Source organism: Crocuta crocuta, unplaced genomic scaffold, assembly GCF_008692635.1.
Source record: "Crocuta crocuta isolate KB4526 unplaced genomic scaffold, BGI_CrCroc_1.0 scaffold229, whole genome shotgun sequence".
NCBI classification, from domain to species: Eukaryota; Metazoa; Chordata; class Mammalia; order Carnivora; family Hyaenidae; genus Crocuta; species Crocuta crocuta.
Genome location: NW_027536464.1, coordinates 435,770 through 459,432, shown reverse-complemented (window position 1 = coordinate 459,432; position 23,663 = coordinate 435,770). Strand labels below are relative to the sequence as shown.

Sequence of the window (23,663 nt, the reverse complement as noted above, 5' to 3'; positions counted from 1 at the left end):
AACGAAAATACTTTCCCTACAAGAGCTTATAAAGATGAAAATATCTTCAAGGAGATTCTTAAAAACAAACCAAACTAATTTAAAAAACATTGTTGTCAGTCTGATAGTTGTAAAAGTTAAGCACCTTATAATGTTATTGATGTTAAAATGTCTCTGTGTACATTTTCATAGTGGTAATGAGGGGCAAATTTTCTATTGATTTGTGAGTAGAGTAGCAAGCCCATAACTATCTGGTCCTCAACATTCAATGGAATGATATGTTGCCATTTGTAACAATGTGGATGGAATTGAGTGTATAATGCTAAGCAAAATAAGTCAGAGAAAGACACGTATCATATGACTTCACTCATATGTTAAATTTAAGATACAAACCTGATGAATATTAAGGAAGGGAAGCAAAAATAATATAGACACAGAGAGGGAGATAAACCATAAGAGACTCTTAAATACAGAAAACAAACTGAGGGTTGCTGGAGGGGTTTTAGGTGGGGGATGGGCTAAATGGGCAAGGGCATTAAGGAGGATACTTGTTGGGATGAGCACGGGGTGTTATATGTAAGTGATGAATTGCTAAATTCTATTCCTCAAATCATTATTACACCATATGTTAACTAACTTGGATGTAAATTTAAAAAGAGAGACAGAGAGAAGGACCAGAAAGGTATCAGAAAGGCATTGTGTTGGTTAATATTTTGTGTCAACTTTTAGACCATGGTATCCAAGGTACCCAGGCTTTTATCTAGTTTTTTAAACACCAGTCTAATTGTTACTGTGAGGGTATTTTTACATGTGACTAGTATTTAAATCAGTGGACTGAGTACGGCAAACAACCCTCCATAATGTGGGCAGGCCTCATCCAATAGGCAGGCCTCTTAAGAAACAAAGACTCAGGTCCCTAGAGAATAAAAAAAAAAATCTATCTCTATACTGTCTTTGGATACAAGCTGCACACATACACACCCCTTATTGACTCTCTTTCTCTGTATAATCCTGACTAATATAAGCATTTTCTATGCAAGCATATTGATGTAGAAAAAAGATCACTGTATTAACTAGATTAAAATATGATTCCAAAGATACAAATATCAGATTGAAAAAAAAGCAAAAGTTAAAAACAAAAAAAAAATTAAAAATCCCACAGAAAAGATATGCAAAGTTAAGGTATGGAGATAAAGATTATCAGGGAAATATAATTCTCTCCAAAAAAATAGGGTACCAAATTTACTGTGAGACAAAATGGAACTTAAGGAAAAATCATCATGAAGGTTGATAAAAGGAAAAAAAGATCAATAAGATATAGTGATTATATGTATCTAGAAATACAGCCTCAAAATATATGCAGCAAAACTGTATTACAAAGATAAATTAATTAATACTTGTGGTTAAGGATTTTAATATATTCATCTCAGAAACTGAGAGCTCAAGCACTCAAAATATAAGAAATGTTATAAAAGATTTAAATAACTAGTAAACAAGCTCAAACTAAGAGCTTTATAAAAATGTTTGAACCTACAAGGCATACAATATATGCATTCCTTTTGATTACACAAGGAACATTGAACAAACTATCTGTATTAGAGGCCACAGAAGATCAACTTAGATCAACCATGTTAGCTAACATGATTTAATACAAACTGAAATTTAACAAAGGATAACTAAAAATTCTAGGAAACAGGAAGCTCACTATATACTTTTGAAAAAGAAGAACAAAGACAATGGCTTCACATTTATATATGCTAATACTAGGACATCTAGTAATAAAAATAGAATTGTACCAGGTCAAAAATGATATTGCTAAAAGATTAGAAAAAATACTGCCTCTTTATGTATATGAGGTTGATATATGATAGAAATAAGAGCACAGATCAGTGAGGTAAGTTTTAATTGTATAGCTGAGAGTAATAGGAAAACTCTTCTTAGACCGAAAAATTAAGTTGGGTCTCCCACTATGCCCATCAAATTATTGTTCCCAAATACTTGGTTTTTTTCCCATATTGGGATTTAAGATTCCCAGCAAAAGGGAGAGGTCAAACTTTTACTATTTGCAAATTACATGATACTCTATGTAGAAAACCCAAAGAACTGCACCAAAAAATTGCTAGAACTGATATATCAATTCATCAAAGATGCAGGACATAAAATCAATGTACAGAAACCTATCACATTTCCCTATACCAATAATGAAGCAGCAGAAAAAGAAATTAAAAAATTGATCCCATTTATGACTGCACCAAAAACAATCAGATGCTTAGGAATAAACCTAAACAAAGATGTAAAAGATCTACATTCTAAAAACTAGAGAACACATATGAAATAAATTGAAGATGAAGGCCACCTGAATGGCTTAGTGGGTTAAGCATCGACTCTTGATATTGGGTCAGGTAGTGATCTCTTGGTTCATGAGATTGAGCTTTGCCTGGCTCTCTCTACATATATGTATAATATGTTATACATATATTACTCAGCCATCAAGAAGAATGAAATCTTTCCATTTGCAGTGACATGGATAGAGCTAGAGTGTATTAGGCTAACCGAAACATACTTGGGCATCTAAGTGGCTTTGAGCTTAGCTTATTACTCACTATGAATATACTATGGACAATGGAATATTACGCAGATGATATTTGTCACATCCAAAAAAGATTTAAAAGTGATTGCATTGTTTGGTTTTTATTTCCTGCTGTGCTTACTCTTTGAGAATGACATCTCCTGCATAGATGCCCTGGGGTCCATAATGAGAACACACAATGGAGTTCAGCCAAGACCAGGAAAGTACATCAAGCCTGAGATACCTAAAACTCTCTGTAAGTGAACAAAAAGCAAATGCTCTTATAAGTCAGGAAGATCCTGGGTTTGTTATTGCAGGAGACAATGACTAACTGAAAATACCTTCTTGCACCTTGAACCAAAGTCATAAATTGTGAAAGTAAAGACATAAAGAGGAAGATACAGGAGAATAGTTTTGTGACCTAGCATTGGGGAAATATTCTTATCTTCCAAAAGAAAAAAAATACTAAGATAAAAAGAAAACAGTTTTGATTCCAGTAAATGTAAAGATTTCAATTCAATAAAAGATACCACAGATGAAATAGGCAAACAGACAACTCTTTGGAAGAAATCTACATTTAAAACCAATAATATACAGATAATTATTGCAAAATCATAAGTCCCCAGAGAAAATAAGGCCAATAAAAGAAATAGGCAAAGGCAATTAATTTACAGATGAGGAAGCCTGAAAGATTTAAGAGTATTAAAAAAAGATGTTCAGCATCACTAGTAATTAGGCATATGTGATGTGTACAGTACCCACTATACTGGAAGATTTAGAAACTCAATTACTTCCTGTCTTAGTCTGGGCCATCATAACAAAATACCAGAGACTGAGTGGTTTAACAACAGAAAATTATTTTCTCATAGTTCTAGAGGCTGGAAGCCCAAGATCAGGGTACTAGCATGGACAGGTTCCAGTGAAGGCTTTCTTCCTGACTTTTGGATGCTTTCTCCCTGAGTGCTCACATAGTCCTTCCTTGTGCATGTGCATGCTTCTTCTAATACCACAAATTATACTGGATCATGGCACTACTCTTATGACCTCATTAAACCTCAATTAACCTCCTAGAAGCCCTGCCTCCAAATACAGTCACATAAGTGGTTAGGACTTCAACATAGAGATTTGGGAAAGGACACAATTCAGCACATAGTACTACTAAATGTTGATGATGAGATTTCTTGAAGAACCGTAAACTGATTCTGAAGAAGTGTAGTGATTCTGAAGAAGAGTGGACAGTTCTTAGTGAAATTAATGTACACTCTGTGGCACAGCAAGCCCTCTGCAGAGAAACTCTCAGAAGCCTACCATCAGTATACATATGAGGATATTTAGTACAGCATACCTTGAAGTAGCAGGGTCTTATGGAGAACCTAGATGCCCATCACTAACACAATGGATAAATAAAATGACAAGGTGGATAAAATAGAATACTATCAGTAAACTTGATAGATATATATTAATATGAATAAAACTTAAGAACATAGTATTGAGGGGCGCCTGAGTGGCTCAGTTGGTTAAGCATCCGACTTCGGCTCAGGTCATGATCTCACGGTTTGTGGGTTCAAGTCCCGCATCTGGCTCTGTGCTGACAGCCAGCTCAGAGCCTGGAACCTGTTTCAGATTCTGTATCTCCCTCTCTCTCTGACCCTCCCTGCTCACACTGTTTCTCTCTCTCTCTCTCTCTCTCAGAAATTAAAAAAAAAGTATTGAGGGGCGCCTGGGTGGCTTAGTCGGTTAAGCGTCCGACTTTCGCTTAGGTCATGATCTCGCAGTTCGTGGGTTCGAGCCCCGCGTCGGGCTCTGTGCTGACTGCCAGCTCAGAGCCTGGAGCCTGTTTCAGTCTGTGATTCCCTCTTTCTCTGACCCTCCCCTGCTCATGCTGTCTCTCTCTCTCTCTCTCTCTCCTAGAAATAAATAAAACATTAAAATTTTTTTTAAAAAAGTATTGAATAAAAAAGCAAGAAACTAAATGCGACGTATAACAAAATATAGTTTTCAGAAAGCTTAGATATGTACATACACAAAATAATTCCATATATTCTTCAAACATATCTATAAATCCAAGGAAACATATCAAAGACATTTAAAATCTTCCATAGAAGGTCGTGGAGAATGACAGTAGTGACGGGACATGAATGGAGAAAATAATGAAATCTGATACTTGTCTATTTTATACTGAAAGTCTGATTAACTCTGCTCTCTGTACATGAGGAAGAGGAAGATAACGAAGAGAGAGGATAAAATGAATGAAGAGAAGAGAGATAAACTAGAAGAGAAGGGAAAAAAAACGAATGATAGGCAAAAAAGGAAGTGAGGCAAAAGCAGCAGAAGTATCCATTGTTGTAACTAAATTCTGATAAGGTGAAATCGAACCTAATGCAGCGTGAATGAAGGAACAAATAGAACATTATGGGAAGCATAATGAAAGGATAACATAAGAAAGCAGCAGTAATCAAAACGTCAAATTAAACCAAGTCCATAAGAACAGATGTGGGTAAGTATATGGTTAACTTCATAAGAGTACCCATCTTTTTTCTACAGTTCCATACACAGCTACAGGATGCTATTCTTTGCAAATAGCACTCTGAGGGCACATATGGTATATTTTTGAAGAACAGTTTGACTTACCTTTCAACACTTCCAGTTATGACCTGCAGATTCATGTCTATTGTTTCAAATGACTTTGTAAATAGAATTTTAACTATCTTTTTCCCAGAATTTGGAACAATGCCTGGCAGATAGTAGGCTTACATGAAATATTTGTCAACTATATTACATAATTTCTAACATGAGACCAACAAAAGTACAAGATAAAGAATGATAAAATTCTTGGATAAATAAAGCATGGCCTCAAATGCTTATCTATTATTACAAGGTGTTTATCAAACTCATTATTTCAAAACAACAACAGAGTGTTGATTTTCTTAATACCAATATGACACTAAGCCTTCTTTTCAATATTTTTTCTTTTGGTGGAAAAGTACATAGTAAAGGATGTTGCATGAAGATGAATTTAAACAATTTTTATTTATAGACCTCATATTACAAGTGAGAAAAGATATTTCTAAACTCACTCAGATTTGAGTAAATCATATTTGAATATTGTTCAAAATTCGATTTTAGATAAATATAACTGTGAGTTATCACAAGTACCAACTGTGCAGCTCCATCTCCAAGAGTAGCATGTTCTTTGTTCTGGGTTGATTTGCACATCTGCTGAAGTGCAACTTCTCTTAAGGATTATCCTATTAAAAAGTATCAGCTTGGCAAATTAAAGGTGATTATCTATTCAATTTTGTATACACCATCTTTTAAAAAGAAGGCAAATTCTTGGGCTATGTGACTTTGGGTCATGAAGTGTATGTAGATCGAAAGTTTTAACTTTGATTTTAAACCTGATAACTATTATATGCTATTAAATTAACACATTCCTCATAATACTATAACTTTGTATCTATGAAAAATTAAAAGGTCTGTTTATGCTTTTCTTTATACAAATACATTTTTCTTGACTAATATATGCATAAAAATGTCAGTCACATTTTTTAATGATCTATGCTAGCATGTACATGCAATTTTTATTACATCTGCAAGCATATAGGCATAGATATTTATATGCATCGGGATATATTACTGCTTAGATGATATTAAGATATGGTTATTAATGCAACTGATATCTCATACTTGCTACACAGATACAAATCATTTTTGATTTCTTAAATGTGTTGAAAATAATTTGGCAATAGCACACTAATTGTCATATGTATATAACTACTGTAAATGCTCGTGAAAAAAAGTTTCTCACATTAATACTACAAAACAAATCTTCATTAAATATTCAATAATTTAGAATTTGTCATTCTTTGGACATTTGCCATATTTAAATTGTTTATATAGAATCATGTATGTAAGCTTTGTAACAACGTCCAAGGAGGTATCTTATTTATATAAGTAATCATTTCTAAATGCCTTATTAACATGCTGATAATGTTACTTTTATACCTCTATGTAGTACAACTATACCAGAGAGCTAAGCAATAATTATAAACATATTTGTTTAAAAAATATTGCACAAAATTAAGAAAATAACAACACATGTGTGACTTCTTTGTATCATCCAGGCAATTGCAATTGCTGATTATACCTGTATAATGCTGTAATTTGTAAGGTTAACAAGTAATGTCTTGGTCTGATTTAACCAGAACGAGCCAGATTCTATCTTATATAGTCCTATAAGAAGAATTTGATCAAGTCACTGATTTATTAAACTGTTGGGGCTTATGCATTTTTTTTTTTTTTTTTTTTTTGCCAAAATTCCTGTTGCTACAGAGACTGAATGTGTTTCTGGGTGTGTAAGAATAAAAGTTTTGTATTGCTGAACAATACTGCTATCATTTAAATGTGAGGCCCAGTTTTTAAATAAACTTGATGTTTAGAATAGCTTGTATTTCCCTTTTGGATCAAGGGAGAGTGGAATATTTCACTCACATTTTGATATTTTATTTTCAAGTTGTAAGTAATATAAAAAGCATCTAAGTTTTATTTTATAATATTATTTTTATCTCAGAACACCATGTCCTAATGAAGGCAGGGAGAAACAATGTGAAACTCAGGTCGTAAGCCTAGTTGATTAAGTCACCTATCCAAACTTTTATTTTAGTGATAATAAAGGTGAAGTCAACACAGATTAAGTGTCCTGCTCAATTTCATGTTACAAATCATAATGAATATAATTTTTTAGAGTCTCATCTTAGGCTTGACTCAAATGGTCTTTTCTGACTCATAAGATGGCAATAATTTCCAGATGTTTCTAAAAATCAATACTAATTCAAGTATCTGTGAGTAGTGGTGATATGAAAGCATTATTTTTAAAACTATGAATACAATTCCATAGGAAAGGCTTCATAATTTGTGCAATGATGTTGTCATTAGATTAAGAAAAACTTCCAAACATAATACCTGAAAGAACAAGACTTTGTAACACGTATAAATTCTACTATACTTTGAAAAAACCACTAACTTAACTTTTATTTATATTAATCTGTCATAATTTATATAATGTAAATGCTAATTTTATCTCAGAATTTATGATCCATTTTGAGGATGGTAGTCTAAGTACTTAGCAACTACTATGGCATTGCCATCAACCCAATCAGAATGGATGGTAGACAAATAAGAACAGTTCATGACTATAACACTTTGTACAACTGTGGATGTTCCCCCTGAATAAATATATCTTTGGTCAAGATATTAAGGTTTTCAAGGTATTCCCACTATTATCAGCATGTTATTTTCCATACTTGCTCTAGGGTAAATAAAATTGCTTCTAACATAGGACATCTCATGAAAAAAAAACAAGAGAAAAAATTGTATTTTTTTTTTACAGATGAAATACAACCAGTCTCTATGAATCTCTAAAAGTTTTATTTACAATCTCCTAGAGCTAAAAATGAAATGAAATGAAATTCAGGCTTTCACAGGACTGTACAAACATGTATAGTTATTAATATGTATGTGTAATTAAAGCTCTCAAAAGCCTTTAAAATGGGAGAAATGGAACCAAACTTAGAGTGTGGTGATTAAAAGAAAAAGCACCTTGCTCAGTTCCTATAGCATAGTATACTTCATTCCAGGCATTAATCATACACTTGGGTCTCCAAGGGAGATACATAATCTGATTTCCTTCAGTTCTTCTGGTTCCTTTCCCCAGTATCAGAGAGGCCCATATTTTACTTATGCACAAAATGGATTTGTATACACAATAGAGCCACGCAAACAGGGGAGGAAATAATGGGATTATAAATAATTGAGCAGAGTCATCTGGTCACCTCTTTTCGCATAATTTATCCTCTCTCCTTGTGGCTTTCCTTCTGTGGGAAATTGACGTGGTATATTGGGCTTGCTTTTAGGAGGAGCAACTTAGGTTAACTGCTTTATGTCTTAGAGATAAAGTAAGTTAGCTTGGTTTCTTCCATTCTTATTTCAGTTTTTAATCAGGCTTGGATTTAAATAAATGGAAGAAAGAGAGGCCCTGAAGATGCTCACATAATCCAGTCCTACCTGATTACTCTGAAAAGAGCTAATATTGAAATGTGGGATCGGAGTTCTAATTCCCACTGGGAAGATATAGGCACTTAAAATACTCTTGTGCATGACACATCAGAAACATGGCAGATTATTAGGTCATTACTTTTGGGTTATTCTTCTGGGGAAACTCTCTTTATTGTTGTTCTTTCAGAGACCACAAATTGACAACTGGTGACAGGATTCTGTCTTAGTCAGCTTTGAGCCAAACACTGGCCAAGTGGTCATGAGTGGAATTATTTTGATATTCATAGCAAATGAATCATTTCTCTAACAAGATTTCAGTATGAAACCAAATATTATTAGTAAAATGAGAGGCAGAATAATATAAAGTTTAAATTTTGGTTTCTGGAATTAGACCTGCCAGATTTGAATTCTGACTCTCTATTTGATCAGCCAGGTGTCACTGAGCTTGTTCTTAACTTCTTTATGTCCCAGCTTCCTCATCTGGAAAAAAAAGTGACAACTACAACAATTTCATTGAATTTAAAGAAGATGAAATAGCTCTTTACATGGGCCAACTAAGGTGGTTCAAAAACACTGGTGAAGGGACTTGATCTGGAGGTGAGGGCTGATGTTGCCTCACAACTGACGTGATACCCTTCTAAGCATTCTACTAAGGCAGTTTTCTCTATAAAGGGCCATATATTAAATATTTTAGGCTTCCTAGGCCATATAGTCTCTGTTGCAAATACTCAACTCTGCTCTTATAGTGTGAAATCACGCCAGAGACTGAAAGTGCACAGGTCATCCCTGATGGCAAGGCCCAGGGAGGAGACTGCAAGGCAGTCAGAAGAACCCCCAGAAGAATTCTTCTTCTCTACTTTGTCTGTACCTTTTAATCTCACTTCTGCTCTTAGTCTATTCTAGGGTTAATATGAAACCAGAATCGCCCAAAGTTCCCCCCTTCCTCCAAAATGGAATGTACATAAATATCATGTTTGCCCCCTCAATCAGATGTTGTCTAATAAATATTGCAGCAATTAGCAAAACTGGAGACAGTCCGGTATGCATTGGGTCTATAAGAGACCTAGAATTCATTTTCCTTGTATGAGTCTAATTGCCAGAAAGAATATATATTATGCCATAAGCAGAGACAAAAACAAGATTTACTAGTTTTGGAGGGCTTTCTCAAAAAAGTGTTAGAGAAATATTTGCCTGCTGACCTCAAGCCTGTAAGGCAACTTATGGATTGTTCTGGCCAAAGCATGAGGTTGATAAATGCAGAGACCAAATTCTAGTTGATCCACGTAAAACATTTCCATATGTCATCTATGATAAATGTTGACATTGTTCTTTCTTAGTAAGGGGTTGTGAGAGTCTGTTACCTACAATCGTGGGTACAAGTATATCCTGGTTTTGCATGCCCACTGAATTTAAACAATTAAAGGGCCCTGTGATCTCATGTATTCTGGCAATAGGCTTCACTTATCCTTAGATACCCTGTCATACCTATTAAAGAATATGTAAAACTTTGTTATGACTACCTGGTTAAATTTTATCGGTTGAAGTAGAAATTATGTACCGTGAAATCATTGTTGCCAAGAAAACTTAGAAATGTTAAGTCCTATGACTGTACTCAAAAAATNATAAATGCAGAGACCAAATTCTAGTTGATCCACGTAAAACATTTCCATATGTCATCTATGATAAATGTTGACATTGTTCTTTCTTAGTAAGGGGTTGTGAGAGTCTGTTACCTACAATCGTGGGTACAAGTATATCCTGGTTTTGCATGCCCACTGAATTTAAACAATTAAAGGGCCCTGTGATCTCATGTATTCTGGCAATAGGCTTCACTTATCCTTAGATACCCTGTCATACCTATTAAAGAATATGTAAAACTTTGTTATGACTACCTGGTTAAATTTTATCGGTTGAAGTAGAAATTATGTACCGTGAAATCATTGTTGCCAAGAAAACTTAGAAATGTTAAGTCCTATGACTGTACTCAAAAAATGTAAATTGTTTAAGCATGATTGTTTAAATTTGCTATATAAAAACCCTAAGCTGAAAAATAAATTTGAGCAGTCCATCTGAAGAGGCTGGCTCTGTGTCTTCTTTCGCCGACGCCAACCATCACTCTCCGGGCCAACCCTGGCCTGCAGAGGCTGGACCCCTGCAAAATTAGCCTTAGACAATATGCAAATAAATGGCTGTGGCTGTGTTCCATTAAAACTATTTATAAATACAGGTCAAGCTGGCCCATGAGCAGTAGTTTGCCAATCTCTGCTCTACCTACTGTTCTTCTGAATTGCAAGGTGTTTCCAGTCTGGTTAGTGGAAATACAAACTATTCTTAGGCTTGGTTATCTTGGTATTTTTCCTGTTAAGTGTTCAGAGAGACTTTCACCTGTCCTTAGTCTGTCAGGTATTCTTTATTTAGCTAAAGATGGGGTGGGGGGGATCTTCTGCAAATTTCCAGACACCTCTCCTTGTGTTGCAGATTCTAGCTGGCTTTGTCTCCCTGGATGCCCACTCTTTCTCCTCAATTCTGAAGGACTGCCAGTTTCTCTTCAGTTTCCATTGGTCCTTGAGTGTTCTGGGGTAGGCACGGGGCTCCTGTCATTTACTTTCCTTCTCTCCAGTGTTATTGTCTTTCATTCCGCAGTATTTCATGCCTGAAACCACTGTTTCATATATTTTGTTTATTTTTTTGTTAGTTGTTTCAGGTGGTAGGGTAAATCTGGTCCTTGTTATTGTATCTTGGAAGAGGAGGAGTTGTATGTGGTATAGTACTATTTACTTCATATTTTATTTGCAAATACGTTGCTTGTGACATACACAGATTATCTGTGTATATATATCTATGTATTATATGTGTATTAGTATTTGTAAAGGGATAAATGTTTCTTTCTCATTAAACTGAGAGCATCCTGGTAATATGATGCTACATATTTTTGTGAATATTCACTATAACTAATCTCTCTCACTTGGCATATTCAAATGCCATATGTTTTACCATTCAAAAATTTATTACTATTTCACAAAATGTTAAATGGATTTGTGTAGTGAAAGTAATAAAAATGAATTGAAAGAGTTTATACATAAACTTGTCTACATCTCTCATTTCATCATGTTTTTATGTAGTTGAGCAATATTTTTCCCTCCTTTGTAAAAGATAATTCCAGTACATTTGCAAAAGAGTCACATCCCTAGAAAATGCAGGAGCTGAAGTTTATGCCAGCTGGGGACTTTCCAGTAGGAAGCTTATCAGTATCAGATCATCAAAATGGGCAAGGTTTCTCACCATTTGGAGGCAATCCTAAATATTCTCCATAAGCAGGACTACAAATAAATGCTAAAATAGAAAAAAATTACCCCAATGGAAAACATAAAAGGCATCAGATCCCTTTGAAAATTTTCAAACATCATAAAATAACCTCAAAATCTTTGTTTCACATCGGATTTAGCAGTTTCTCTTAAACAGTAAACTTTTAAACAGTTCATCGTTTTATATTTAAAAGACAGATTGTGGTTAATTTCTTCTTATGGAAGCAGTGTAGCCTAATGGAGAAAGCATTCACTTAGAGGTTGGAAGCCCTGGTTTTGAATTTTGTCTCCTTACTAGCCAAATGATCTTGGTGTAATTTCTAAATATTTCTGACCCCCAGTTTCCTTTTATGTGAAATATTAAAAACTTATTGGGTCTTCCACTTCCAGCCATTATGGACAACAATTTCAGCCTCTCACTGACTTCTAATCCCATTTATTTCTATACTGTGTTGGATTTGCAATGATAAGAAATTCCTTATTTATAAAGATATACTATCAGAATGCTATCAATGCTTCTACATTTATTATATGATATTATGATGATGTTACATGTATGTTTTCAATATCTTTTCCTTAGGTCCAAGGACATAGCTGAGATGCAGCCAAGAGCCTGTCTCACACAAGTTGAGTCCTAAGCATATAAAACTGCACGATTTAATTCTGTCACATAATTTTGACCTAAAAACTTGATTTGGCACAACTTAACTATTGTGAGCCCTATGTTCATTGTTTTCAATAGTGTCAATATCCTCTTGTTTTTTGTGGAAAATAATTGTATCAAAAATGCTTTTATTTGCCTACTGCTAAGAATAAATAAATATGTCAAATTAATTTATATTGTGAGCTAATTAAGTTAGATTTGATATTATCCTTATAGTCCAAATATTTTCATGATATGAGTTTATTATACTTTTTGTTTAACTAATATTTTCCTGAATAAATGCATATTAGAAGATATTTAGGGGTCCCTGTCCTTATTTTAATTTTGTTTTGCTCTTGACTTTACTGTACTTTCCTCTCTTGATATGAACATAATTTCTACTATTTACTTTGTGATTTTCACCTCTCTGTTCAGACCCTCATTAGACGGAGAGCTCTGTTCTCCCTAGTTCTTCCTATTTTTGATATATTTCAACCATTTTAAATGAAGACTCACTGAAGACTTCTACAGAAGCACGAATTTCCCATTATTCAATGAGAAAAGGACTTATGATGCTAATTTTCAAAGATATAGAATTAAAAGTAATTATAGTATGTCCTTGAAGAAATGGTCAAAGGGATGGGAAGGTCAGGTTGAAATTATATTCCTTCATACTGATGAAGTGTTTTCATTAATAGGGTCCATAGTTTACACTTTTTTGTCTTTTTTGTTTCTCATTGCTCTGCCTTGATTCTTATAATTTTCTTAATTTTAGTTTATAATCAAGAGTATGGCATCATGGAGAGAAAAACTAGTTTTGTTGTACCAGGCACTTTAAGATAATACTGAGTTGTATGAAAGATAGGTACTGACATTTATTTAAATCAGGTCTGCGTGACTATGCGTAGAATAGAGATTTGAGTTGATGACAAGTTCAATAGACAGCAAGTGGAAACATATTCAACATTGACAATAAAATATATATTTCTTATTAGTTGTACAGCATTTCAAAATACCCTTTAACACCTATTATTAGCAAATATAGCTAAAAGTTTTGAAATTTCAGAATTCAAAATTTGAGGACATGAATACTGAGATTCTAGATTAATAAACAATAGACAATAAAAAGTTGGTTAAAGATGTAAAAATTTTTATTAAAACTAAGTTAAAGTTCCTTTAGACCTATGATATCAATGCAGATTCTGTATATTGAAAAATATAAATTGAAATCTTAGCAGGCCTTCACAGTATAATATAAAATTCTCATATTTGGGATGTTTTATTCTAAACAATGTTTTCTTTTTTAAATTAAATGGCTAATGTCAAGAACATTACTAAATGCATTAAAAAAAACAGTGTTAATATGGTTCATATGCCAATCTGTAATGGGAACACAACCTAAAGTTTGTTAAGACAAACTTACTGAATTCTAAATTTTAGATATGTAATGGCAATATCATGAAATCGGTCTTATGAAACACAATTATCTAATGGCTCTAGAGTTGTTTCTAGTATCTACATATTTTCTGGACTACAGAATTGGCATGCACTATTTTAAAATAAAACATTATTATTTCCCATACATATTCTATTTTTATTTCTTCATTTAAAATTACTATCTCTATAACTTTGATCTACTACAAATAAATATCAAAAATTGTAAAAACTCACTAAATTTAACAAAGCTTAAAACATGTATCCTACTAGCAAAGGAAAATTATATTTTCTAATAATAGATACACATTATTTATCATAGGCTATCATTAAAGATACAGATGAAACTGTAATTTTAATCTTTTAAATAGGTAACTGGAAATATTGCGTGAGTGTTAACATCAGTTGCTACAGTATTCATCAGTAGCAAGTATAAAATATTTTATCTGAGTGACAATGTTTATATTACTGCAGAAAAAATGCTGAACACAATAAAATAATAATATTACAATTATTATCATTTATAATATGTATTATTACACATAAATGCAACACTAATACAGATATAGATTTCAAATTAATTATACAACTAAGAGAATATAGGGTACTTTATGAATTATGACTGAAATATTCCATTAAAAATGTCTTAAATTCAATTTTGCTAAAGTTTTGTTTTTCTCTGTGCTTAGCCAATTTACCTTCAAAAACCCAGTTTACTTACCTTGAATGGTGATTCTAAAGGATTTGGACTCCAAATTTTGCATGACACTACTAGCAACTTGTATTATCTATATTAGTACACACTTATATCCTCTATTATTTCTTCCTTTACATTTATGATAAATATAACATTTTAATGATCTTATATAATAATAAATATAAAATATATTTTAATTCAATATTAAGAACAAAAATTTACATAAGGGGAAACAATAAAATTCAAGTGGAAATAAAACATAGTTTCAGAACAAATGCTACTGTTGTTTGTTTGTTCACAAATGTTAAACAAAAGAGATCCTACCTGATGAATCAAAGTTCACCTCATTGCCAGGACTTGGACCTACATCAATGGATACAATTGGTAAGAGCTTCCGAAAGTCCCATAGTTTTATTACTCCACAAGCATCACAGGATGCTATTATATGACCCTTTAAAATGTTAAAAAGAAGAGAGAAAGAGTAATGTACATATGTACATAAATTATATATATGTATATATAAATATATAGTAACTCAATCAAAAAGGAAGAATTGTGTTATTTTTTTAAGTTTATTTGTTTTGAGAGAGAGAGAGAGAGAAAGAAAGGCAGAGTGAGAGAGAGAAGTGAGAGAGAATACCAAGCTGCCTCTGCAGAGCCTGATGCAGGGCTTGAACTCCTAAACAGTGAGATCATGAAGTGAGCCGAAATTAAGAGTAGGGCACTTAACCAACTGAGCCACCCAGCAGCCCCAAGATTTGTGTTATAATTTTACTAAATCCACAAGGATACATAACTCTAAACTAAAAAGTGTTCATTATATTTTTGTTTTAAATATAATAAANCTAAAAGTGGACCTCACTCTATATGCTTGCATTTAGTTAGCATTGATGATTTATACTTCAGATAGGGTAAAATAAAAACAGAAATAGAAAACCAAAAGAAACAAGGAAAGAATAGTTTTTATCATGGTGGGTAGCAGCACTGGGGCCAGGTGAAATTGATGGCAAGGATGCAGTACACATTGTGATCTGTGAGACAAAATCATTACAGGGGTGCCTGTGGCTCAGTCATTTAAGCTTCCGACTTCGGCTCAGGTCATGATCTCATGGTTTGTGGGTTCGAGCCCTGCGTCGGGCTCTGTGCTGACAGCTAGTTCAGAGCCTGGAGCCTGTTTCAGATTCTATTATCGCTCTTGCTCTCTCTCTCTGACCCTCCCCTGCTCACGCTGTCTCTCTCTCTCCCCCTCTCAGAAATAAATAAGACATGTCACGCTCTAGCCACCAAGGAGAAAAGGCAATATAAAGGAAGAGTTCTTAAAGGTACCTGCTAAAAGAAAATGAACACAAGATGATAAAAGCGAACTACCACCATAATGATGCCTCTCCAGCAGAAAAATCAGAAGAAATCACCTGTAATCAACATAAGACAGCTAAGGAGCAAAGCTATATCACAGACATCACTGTAAAGAAACATAAAAACTTCTCTCTAGCTGGGTAATAAACAGCAGCAGGAGGGGGAAAGAAGAGGAGGGATAAGAATGTCTCACCTAGTGACTTTTAGCAACACAGCAAAAGTAGCAGGCCCTTGCCAACCCTAAAATGGGAACAGCAGGTTCCCCTGAGGGAGACAAAAGGCAACTAGAATGGAAAATACTGATCAAAACATTTCAAAAGATTCATATTTGCTCCCAATACAGTAGGCTGAATCTCTCAGGTCTAGATTTTGACACTATTTTGGTTTCTGATGTATTGCCTTGGTCATAAAGTCAACAAGAAAGTAAGTGTATTTTCATTAATTTCCCCAAGGCCTTTCAAACAGTAGTACCAAAAGCAGTGGGGGTGGGGTGGGGTGGGGGGTCCTTAAGTCACTTTTAAGGAAAAAAAGCACTTCAGGAGGAAAAAAAATTCCTTCTCCCATTAGATTCCCTCTATCCTGTTAAAATGGTTGTTTCCTAGTCAGGTTTTAGATTTGGATCATCTTTGCCACAATAGTATATATCCTATAAGATTTCTGCATTCATTTGGAATTCCTACTACCATCTTGTAGTTTATAAAAAAACAAATAGGGGAAACTTACGATAAATCAAGACATTTAAAAAATTAAAATCATTAGAAATATTTGCGGCTATTTTGGTAATGAAATGGGATAAGAAGGAGATGATTGGATAAAGGGGATAGAAAACAAATGAAAGGGTGAATGGATTCAAGTGTAATGGAAACAAGGGTGAGTGTTTTCCTGGTATAGAAGTACCAGCTAGGGTACATCAATTTGAAGCTCAAGGTCTGTCTACACCCTTTCTCAGAAGATGTTTATTGAGCATAAACTTCATGCCAGATACTGGGATATAGTGATGAGTAAGATGGGTCTTTGCTGTCCAGGAGTTTGTAATCTTTACTCATTCTCATCATAGCATCATTTAATTTTGGTATCCACAGACTAATTAAAAAGAACCAATGATTATTGGCTATATCAGGCCCATATATAATGTTTATGATATGTGATTATACTATTTCCAATTTGATATATAATTTCCCTTTCACTACCAGCTTCATTATTATTATTATTTTTTTTTTTTTTGAGAGAAAGAGAGCACAAATGGGGGTTGGGGCAGAGGAAGAAAGAGAGAGAGAAAATCTTAAACAAGATCCGTGCTCAGTGTGGAGCCCCACCCAGGGCTTGATCCCACGACCCTGGGATGACCTGAGCTAAAATCAAGAGCCAGATGTTCAACTTAATGAGCTACCCAGGTGCCTCTCTAGCTCAATTATTTTTAATATCAAGTCAAAAATCATTCTCTCACTTTTTTCTTTAGTATTCTAAAATGCTAAAGACAATAACTTGATTATTGTACAATTCTCCTTACCATTTTGAAAGAGCTCACACAATTTTTTTCTCATTTATTCTTGATTTTTATGCTTTATGGAAAAAAATATACAGCTTGTATGGCAGTCCAGGCAAACCCTTTGTTTTTCTGTAAACATACCAGTAATGTAACCAATGCTGTCAGTTTTAAAATTCTATAACTGTTGTACTAGCAAAACAATACAACCTTGTTCCCAGTCTAATGAATGGGATATTTAATCTTTTTTATGACTTAAAAGGAACATGGAGTACTTGGAATGTTTTCAAATATGTAAACATGTTTTGTAAGAATTGTGAAGAATCTGTGAATTTAATTTTCAGAAAAGATTAGTTTTCAGTATTAGGAAGGAATATTGATGCTAGAAATTAGAAAGAATCCTTTCCAAAATAAGGGCTTTCAAATATCTTTCAGAGATGACAGAATGAAATCTTTTTTCAACTGTGAGAACAGAATAGATAAATTTTAATCATAATTTAATTTGGAGGCATTTCTCACTAAAGCCAGTTTATAGAGTTGTACTTTTCTTGTCTAGATGCTATGAACTAAAGAAAATCTTTTTTTTTTTTAATTTTTTAAATGTTTTTATTTATTTCTAGGAGGGAGAGAGAGACCGCGTGAGCAGGGGAGGGTCAGAGAGGGAGGGAGTCACAGAATCTGAAACAGGCTCCAGGCTCTGAGCTAGCTGTCAACACAGAGCCCAACGCGGGGCTGGAACCCACAAACCGCGAGATCATGACCTAAGCGAAAGTCCGACGCTTAACCGACTAAGCCACCCAGACACCCCAAACTAAAGAAAATCTTAAAGTGTGGTTTGTATCACTAAATATTAAAGTGTGAGGAAATCCACTGAAAATAAGTTCCATCATTTTGGGGGATGAAAATGAGTGTTTCAACCATCTTAATATTTTTACATTAAATGTTACTGCTGCCAAATGATTGGTGTTTAACAATTTGATAATATTAAAATAATGAGTCAATATTTATTAAATGCTTTTAATGAATCAAATATTATACTAAAAGATTTATTAATAAACAGTACATATTATTTTAAACAATTTTGAGTAATATTATTTAGGCACACTTCAACATTTCCTGAGGTACTTAGAAGTCAGGATAAAATATATATTACGGTAAAAGAAAATGTAATGACTTGTTAGGTGATAGAAGTAAGTTTGTCCTCAGATTTCAGAACTGAGAGATTCTGAGAGACTCTTGGTGGCAAAGGAACAAGTTAGCTATAATTCCATTAGCCAGTAAGGCAGATGCTGTGCCTATCACAATGCCAGGAGCATAGCAGAATTCAAAAAATATTTGTTAAGGCAACAGATAATGAATGCCTCATTGGAGCTTATCCAGATGTTTTATTTTAGTCCACATCCTTTTGTAGCAGTCTTAAGATAAATTTTAGTTCTGGGTATGTCCCTTAACTAATATTTAAGAAATCCAGTCGAACTCTAAAATGTCTGACTCTTGATATCGTCTCAGGTCATGATCTCAGAGTTTATGAGTATGAGCCCCACACAGGGCTCCACTCTGATGCTGTACAGCCTGCTTGGGATTCTCTCTTTCTCTGACCCTCTCTCTGCCCCTCCTCCATGCCTTGTCTTTCTCACACATGTGCTGTCTCTCTCGAAAATAAATAAATAAATAAATGTAAATAAAAGATAAATATTAGTTCTAACCTCATGTATCTGAATCACTCAGATAAAAGGGAGAGATAAAAGAGGCAGAGAATCCAAAGCCAAATCTTGGGAATCATCCTTAAGACCTTATGTCCCTCCTCCTATCTCAGGACACCAGAGGCCCCTCTGCCAATCCCCTTTTATGATGTAGAAGAACATACTAAAATATTGCCAATCCAAACTGCATAGTGTGTTTTGAGGAAGAAGTGTGAGAAAGGGATTACTTGACAACCTGGGAGAAAAGTAGACATTTTATCTAGAGCTTATGTCAGGTAAGAAAACAAACAGCTAAATTGGGCACTTAGCTTAAACAAAGCAAGATAGTTTTCATAGGAAATGTTTTTTGCAGGGAGGTGGAATTATATGACCAGCTTAAAGAAAGTAAAGACTCAAGGATTTTGTGAACCTCTCTAAAATAGAATTCTGATTGTTATTGGTAGATGACACTGAAGAACTGAGGCTACTAAAGGTGGTTGTATAGAAAGCTCTCAGAAAACTTCAGTTTTTGTGACACTAAATCCCCAGGACCTAGTATAGCTCCTGCAACATGTTTGGCATGTGATCTTGAATAAATCATTAATGAATCAATACAAGGGGAATAGAGAGCAATCAATGTTGACTGTATGTAATTTAAAAGGATTTCCCCCCAAATACAGAAATGTTAAATGAGCTGAAACTTAGAAAAAAATGTTTTTGTGACCACAAATAGTTAAGTGAAGCAAGTAGAATTTAGCAAAGTGCACAAAGTATATATATAGTTGAAATAAAAGTGAATAGTCACAACTCCTGAGTGCCCCTCTTAAAGCCTTTCTATCTGCACCTTAAAGATCTTATAGTGAGAAAAGCCATAGGGACGTAAAGTTAAGTATAATTTAGAGTACAGCAACATAAAATCAAACTAGCCTCATGTAGACTGCTGGAAACATCCTGGAGAACATTTAGCATATGTATTGAGGATTGCGAGTATTTGTACTTATGAAACATTTCATACTTCTGAAATTTATTTAAAAAATTAGAAAAAAATAAGATGAAAATGAAAAATATCACTATTTCTAAGTAAATAAAATGGAAACAAGTGAAACTTGTAATAATCTAATATGGAAGAAATAAATCTTGTGCTGTTGTGGATCCAGAAATCTGCTAGAGGCACCATTCATGCAAACTTGATAGCAATAGCAACAAGACAAGCAGACTGAAGTGCTATCTCCCTCCACGGAGGTTCCAAGCACATTTGTATAATGTAAAACAAAGAAAGGAAAGGGGAAAATGGGCATGCTAATGAGGCCATTTCTAATGTAAATAAATAATTAAAAGTTATTTTTATAAACCAAAAGTATTCCTTAATATAAAGATATTTTATGGCTTCATGTAATTTTCAAAAACAGTTTTGAAAGCTTGGGTATTAAATTCATTTGGGGTTAAGAGGCTATTTTTCAGGTAGGGTAAGAAATGTCATACAGTTATAAAATATTCTGTATGAAAGTCTGATCTTTACATTGTATGTCAGGAAGAAATATAGAGAATCTTAATGTATTATGGAAAACACAAGTCCAGTTTGTCCTCTAGATCTTTACCCTGATGAATCAGCTACGTAATTTCTTGGTTCAACTCACTTCATTACATGTATATGTGTGTGTGTGTGTGTGTGTGTGTACATATATGTATGTATGTTTTATATATATATGTATTTATATATGTATATATGTATATTTTATATATGTATATATACATATAAAATACTTTTATACCTTTATTTTTCTGTTTCTCTTGGAAAGTCAGTTTATATAACAACAACGACATGTAAACAAAATATATTTAGATCCATAATATTAATTCTTTCTGCAAAGGTTCTTCAAGCCTGAATACATGTTCTTTTCTCAAAGAGTTATATACAGTATAATAAAAGTGAAATGAATGATTATTTATCAACTATGCACACATGAGCATGTAAATTCTATAAGTGAAGGTACTTTGGCTTAGGAGTACATTCCTGTGACCTTGAATAGTACATAGTAAACATTCAATAAATAATTGAAGTATGAAAGAATAAATACTCTGGATGAAATATTATGAAGCCATAAAAATAATAATTATAGAAATAATGTAAAACCTGGAACAGTTTATGCTAAACTGTGGTTACATAGATTGAAAATATACAAAAAATATGCACAATTAAGTGAGGAGATTTATTTATAAAAAGATAACCTGAGGGGTGCCTGGTTGGCTCAGTCAGTTCAGCATCTGACTCCTGGTTTCGGGTCAGGTCATGATCTCATGGTTTGTGGGTCTGAGCCCCACGTCAGGCTCTGTGCTGATAGCATGGAGCCTGCTTGGGATTCTCTCTCTCTCAAAAAAAATAAGTAAATAAACATTGAAAAAATACTAAAAATAAATAAAGTCTGCCCTGTATTTTTAAGAAATCTTTATTATTTTAGGACAGCTTTAGGTTCATAGTGAAATTGAGGGGAGAATACAGAGGGGTTTTTTTCCATTCACACCCTCCCCACTCACACACATAGCCTCCCCCAGAGTATCTACTTTCAAAGTGGTACATTTGTTACAACTGAAGAACCTACATTAACACATTATAATCACCCAAAGTTCATAGTTTATATTGTGGTTCACTCTCAGCATTGTACATTCTATGGTTTGGGCAAACATATACGGACATGTATCCATCATTATGGTATCATACAGAATATTTTCATTGCCTTAAACATTCTCTGTGTTCATTCAACACTCTTACACAACTATCCACTCAAACTCTGGCAATCACTGTCACTGATCTTTATGTTGTCTCCATATCTTTACATTTCCCGGAATGTCATTTAGTGGGAATCATATAATATTTAGTTTTTTCAGATTGGCTTTTTTCACTTAGTAATATGTATCTAATTTCCTCCATGTCTTTTTATGACCTAATAGTTCATTTTTCATAACTTAATATTCCACTATCTGGATATACCACATTTATTTATCCATTTACCTACTGAAGGACATCTTGGCTGTTCCCAATTTTGGCAATTATGACTAAAGCTACTATAAACATTTCTGTGCAGGGATTTTTTTGTAAACATAAGTTTTCATCTCCTTTGGGTAAACAGCAAGGAATATCATTGCTGGATAGTATAGTAAGAATATATTTACTTTTATAAGAAACTTTCCAAATATTTTCCAAGATGGCTGCACCATTTGGCATTCCTAACAGCAAAGAATGAGAGTTCTTGATTCTCCACATCCTAACCAGCATTTGGTTTTGTCAGTGTTCCAGATTTTGGCCACTCTAATTGGTATGTAGTGATCAATCATTTTAATTTGCATCTCGCTCATGAAATATGATGTGGAGCATCCCTACAGATACTCATTTGACATCTGTATATCTTCTTTTGTGAGGAATATGTTAAGGTTTCTCACCCATTTTTTAATCAGGTTGGTTATTTTCTTATCATTGAATTTTAAGAATTCTTTATAAAGACTTTGGAGTCTTTTATCAGATGTTTTTTTGCGAATATTTTCTCCCAGTATGTGGCTTATCTTCTCATTTTATTTTATTGTTTTCCACAGATCAAAAGTTTTTCATCTTAATGAAAGATGGCTTATCAATTAATTCTTTCATGGATCATGCTTTTGGAGTTGTATCTACAAGGGCATTGCCATAGCCTAGATCATATGGGATATGTCTTATGTTATGATTATAAGTTCTTTATAGTTTTTCATTTAGGTCTGTGATCCATTTGAGTTAATTTTTGTGAAACCTGTAAAGTCTGTCTAGATTCTTTTTTTTTAAATAGATGTCCAGTTGTTCTGGCATCATTTGTTTAAAAGATTACCTCTGTTCTATTGTTTTGTCTTTGTTTCTTTGTCAAAGAACAGTTAACTGTATTTTTATTTCTGAGCTCCCTATTCTGCACCATTGATTTGTCTATTTTTTCACCTAGTACTATACTGTATTGATTACTGTATCTTTATAGTAAGTCATAAAATCAGCTGAATTAGTTGTATCAGTCTTCCCACACTGACTTTGTAGTTCTCTGTCAATATTATGTTGACTATTCTAGGACTTTTGCATCTTCATATAAACTTTAGAATTCGTTTATTAATATATATATAATAATTTGCTAGGATAGTGATTGGGATGACATTGGATTTATACTCAAGTTGTGAAAAACAAGATTTTGACAATATTGAGTCTACCTATCTGTGAACATGGAGCATCTCTCCATTAACTTAATTCTTCTTTGACTTCAGTCACCAGAGTTTTATAGTTTTTCTTATATAGAGTTTGTACATATTTTGTTAGGCATACCTAAATATTTCTAAAGTTGGTAATATAAATAATATGTCTTAAATTTCAAATTCCACTTTTTCCTTTCTGGTGTACAGGAAAAAATAATCAACTTTTGTGTACTAACCTTGTGACCCGAAACCTTCCTA

General features: G+C 33.6%; 1 protein-coding gene across 1 annotated transcript in view; it reads right to left on the bottom strand.

The window, feature by feature from the left end:
- Window positions 1-23,663, bottom strand: part of SPAG16 (sperm associated antigen 16) — a 495,050-nt gene that overhangs the window by 229,610 nt on the left and 241,777 nt on the right. Inside the window, exon 7 of the mRNA XM_077748565.1 lies at window positions 15,006-15,132. Within this exon, the coding sequence (XP_077604691.1) occupies window positions 15,006-15,132 (127 nt within the window). The remainder of the gene's footprint in view (window positions 1-15,005; window positions 15,133-23,663) is intronic.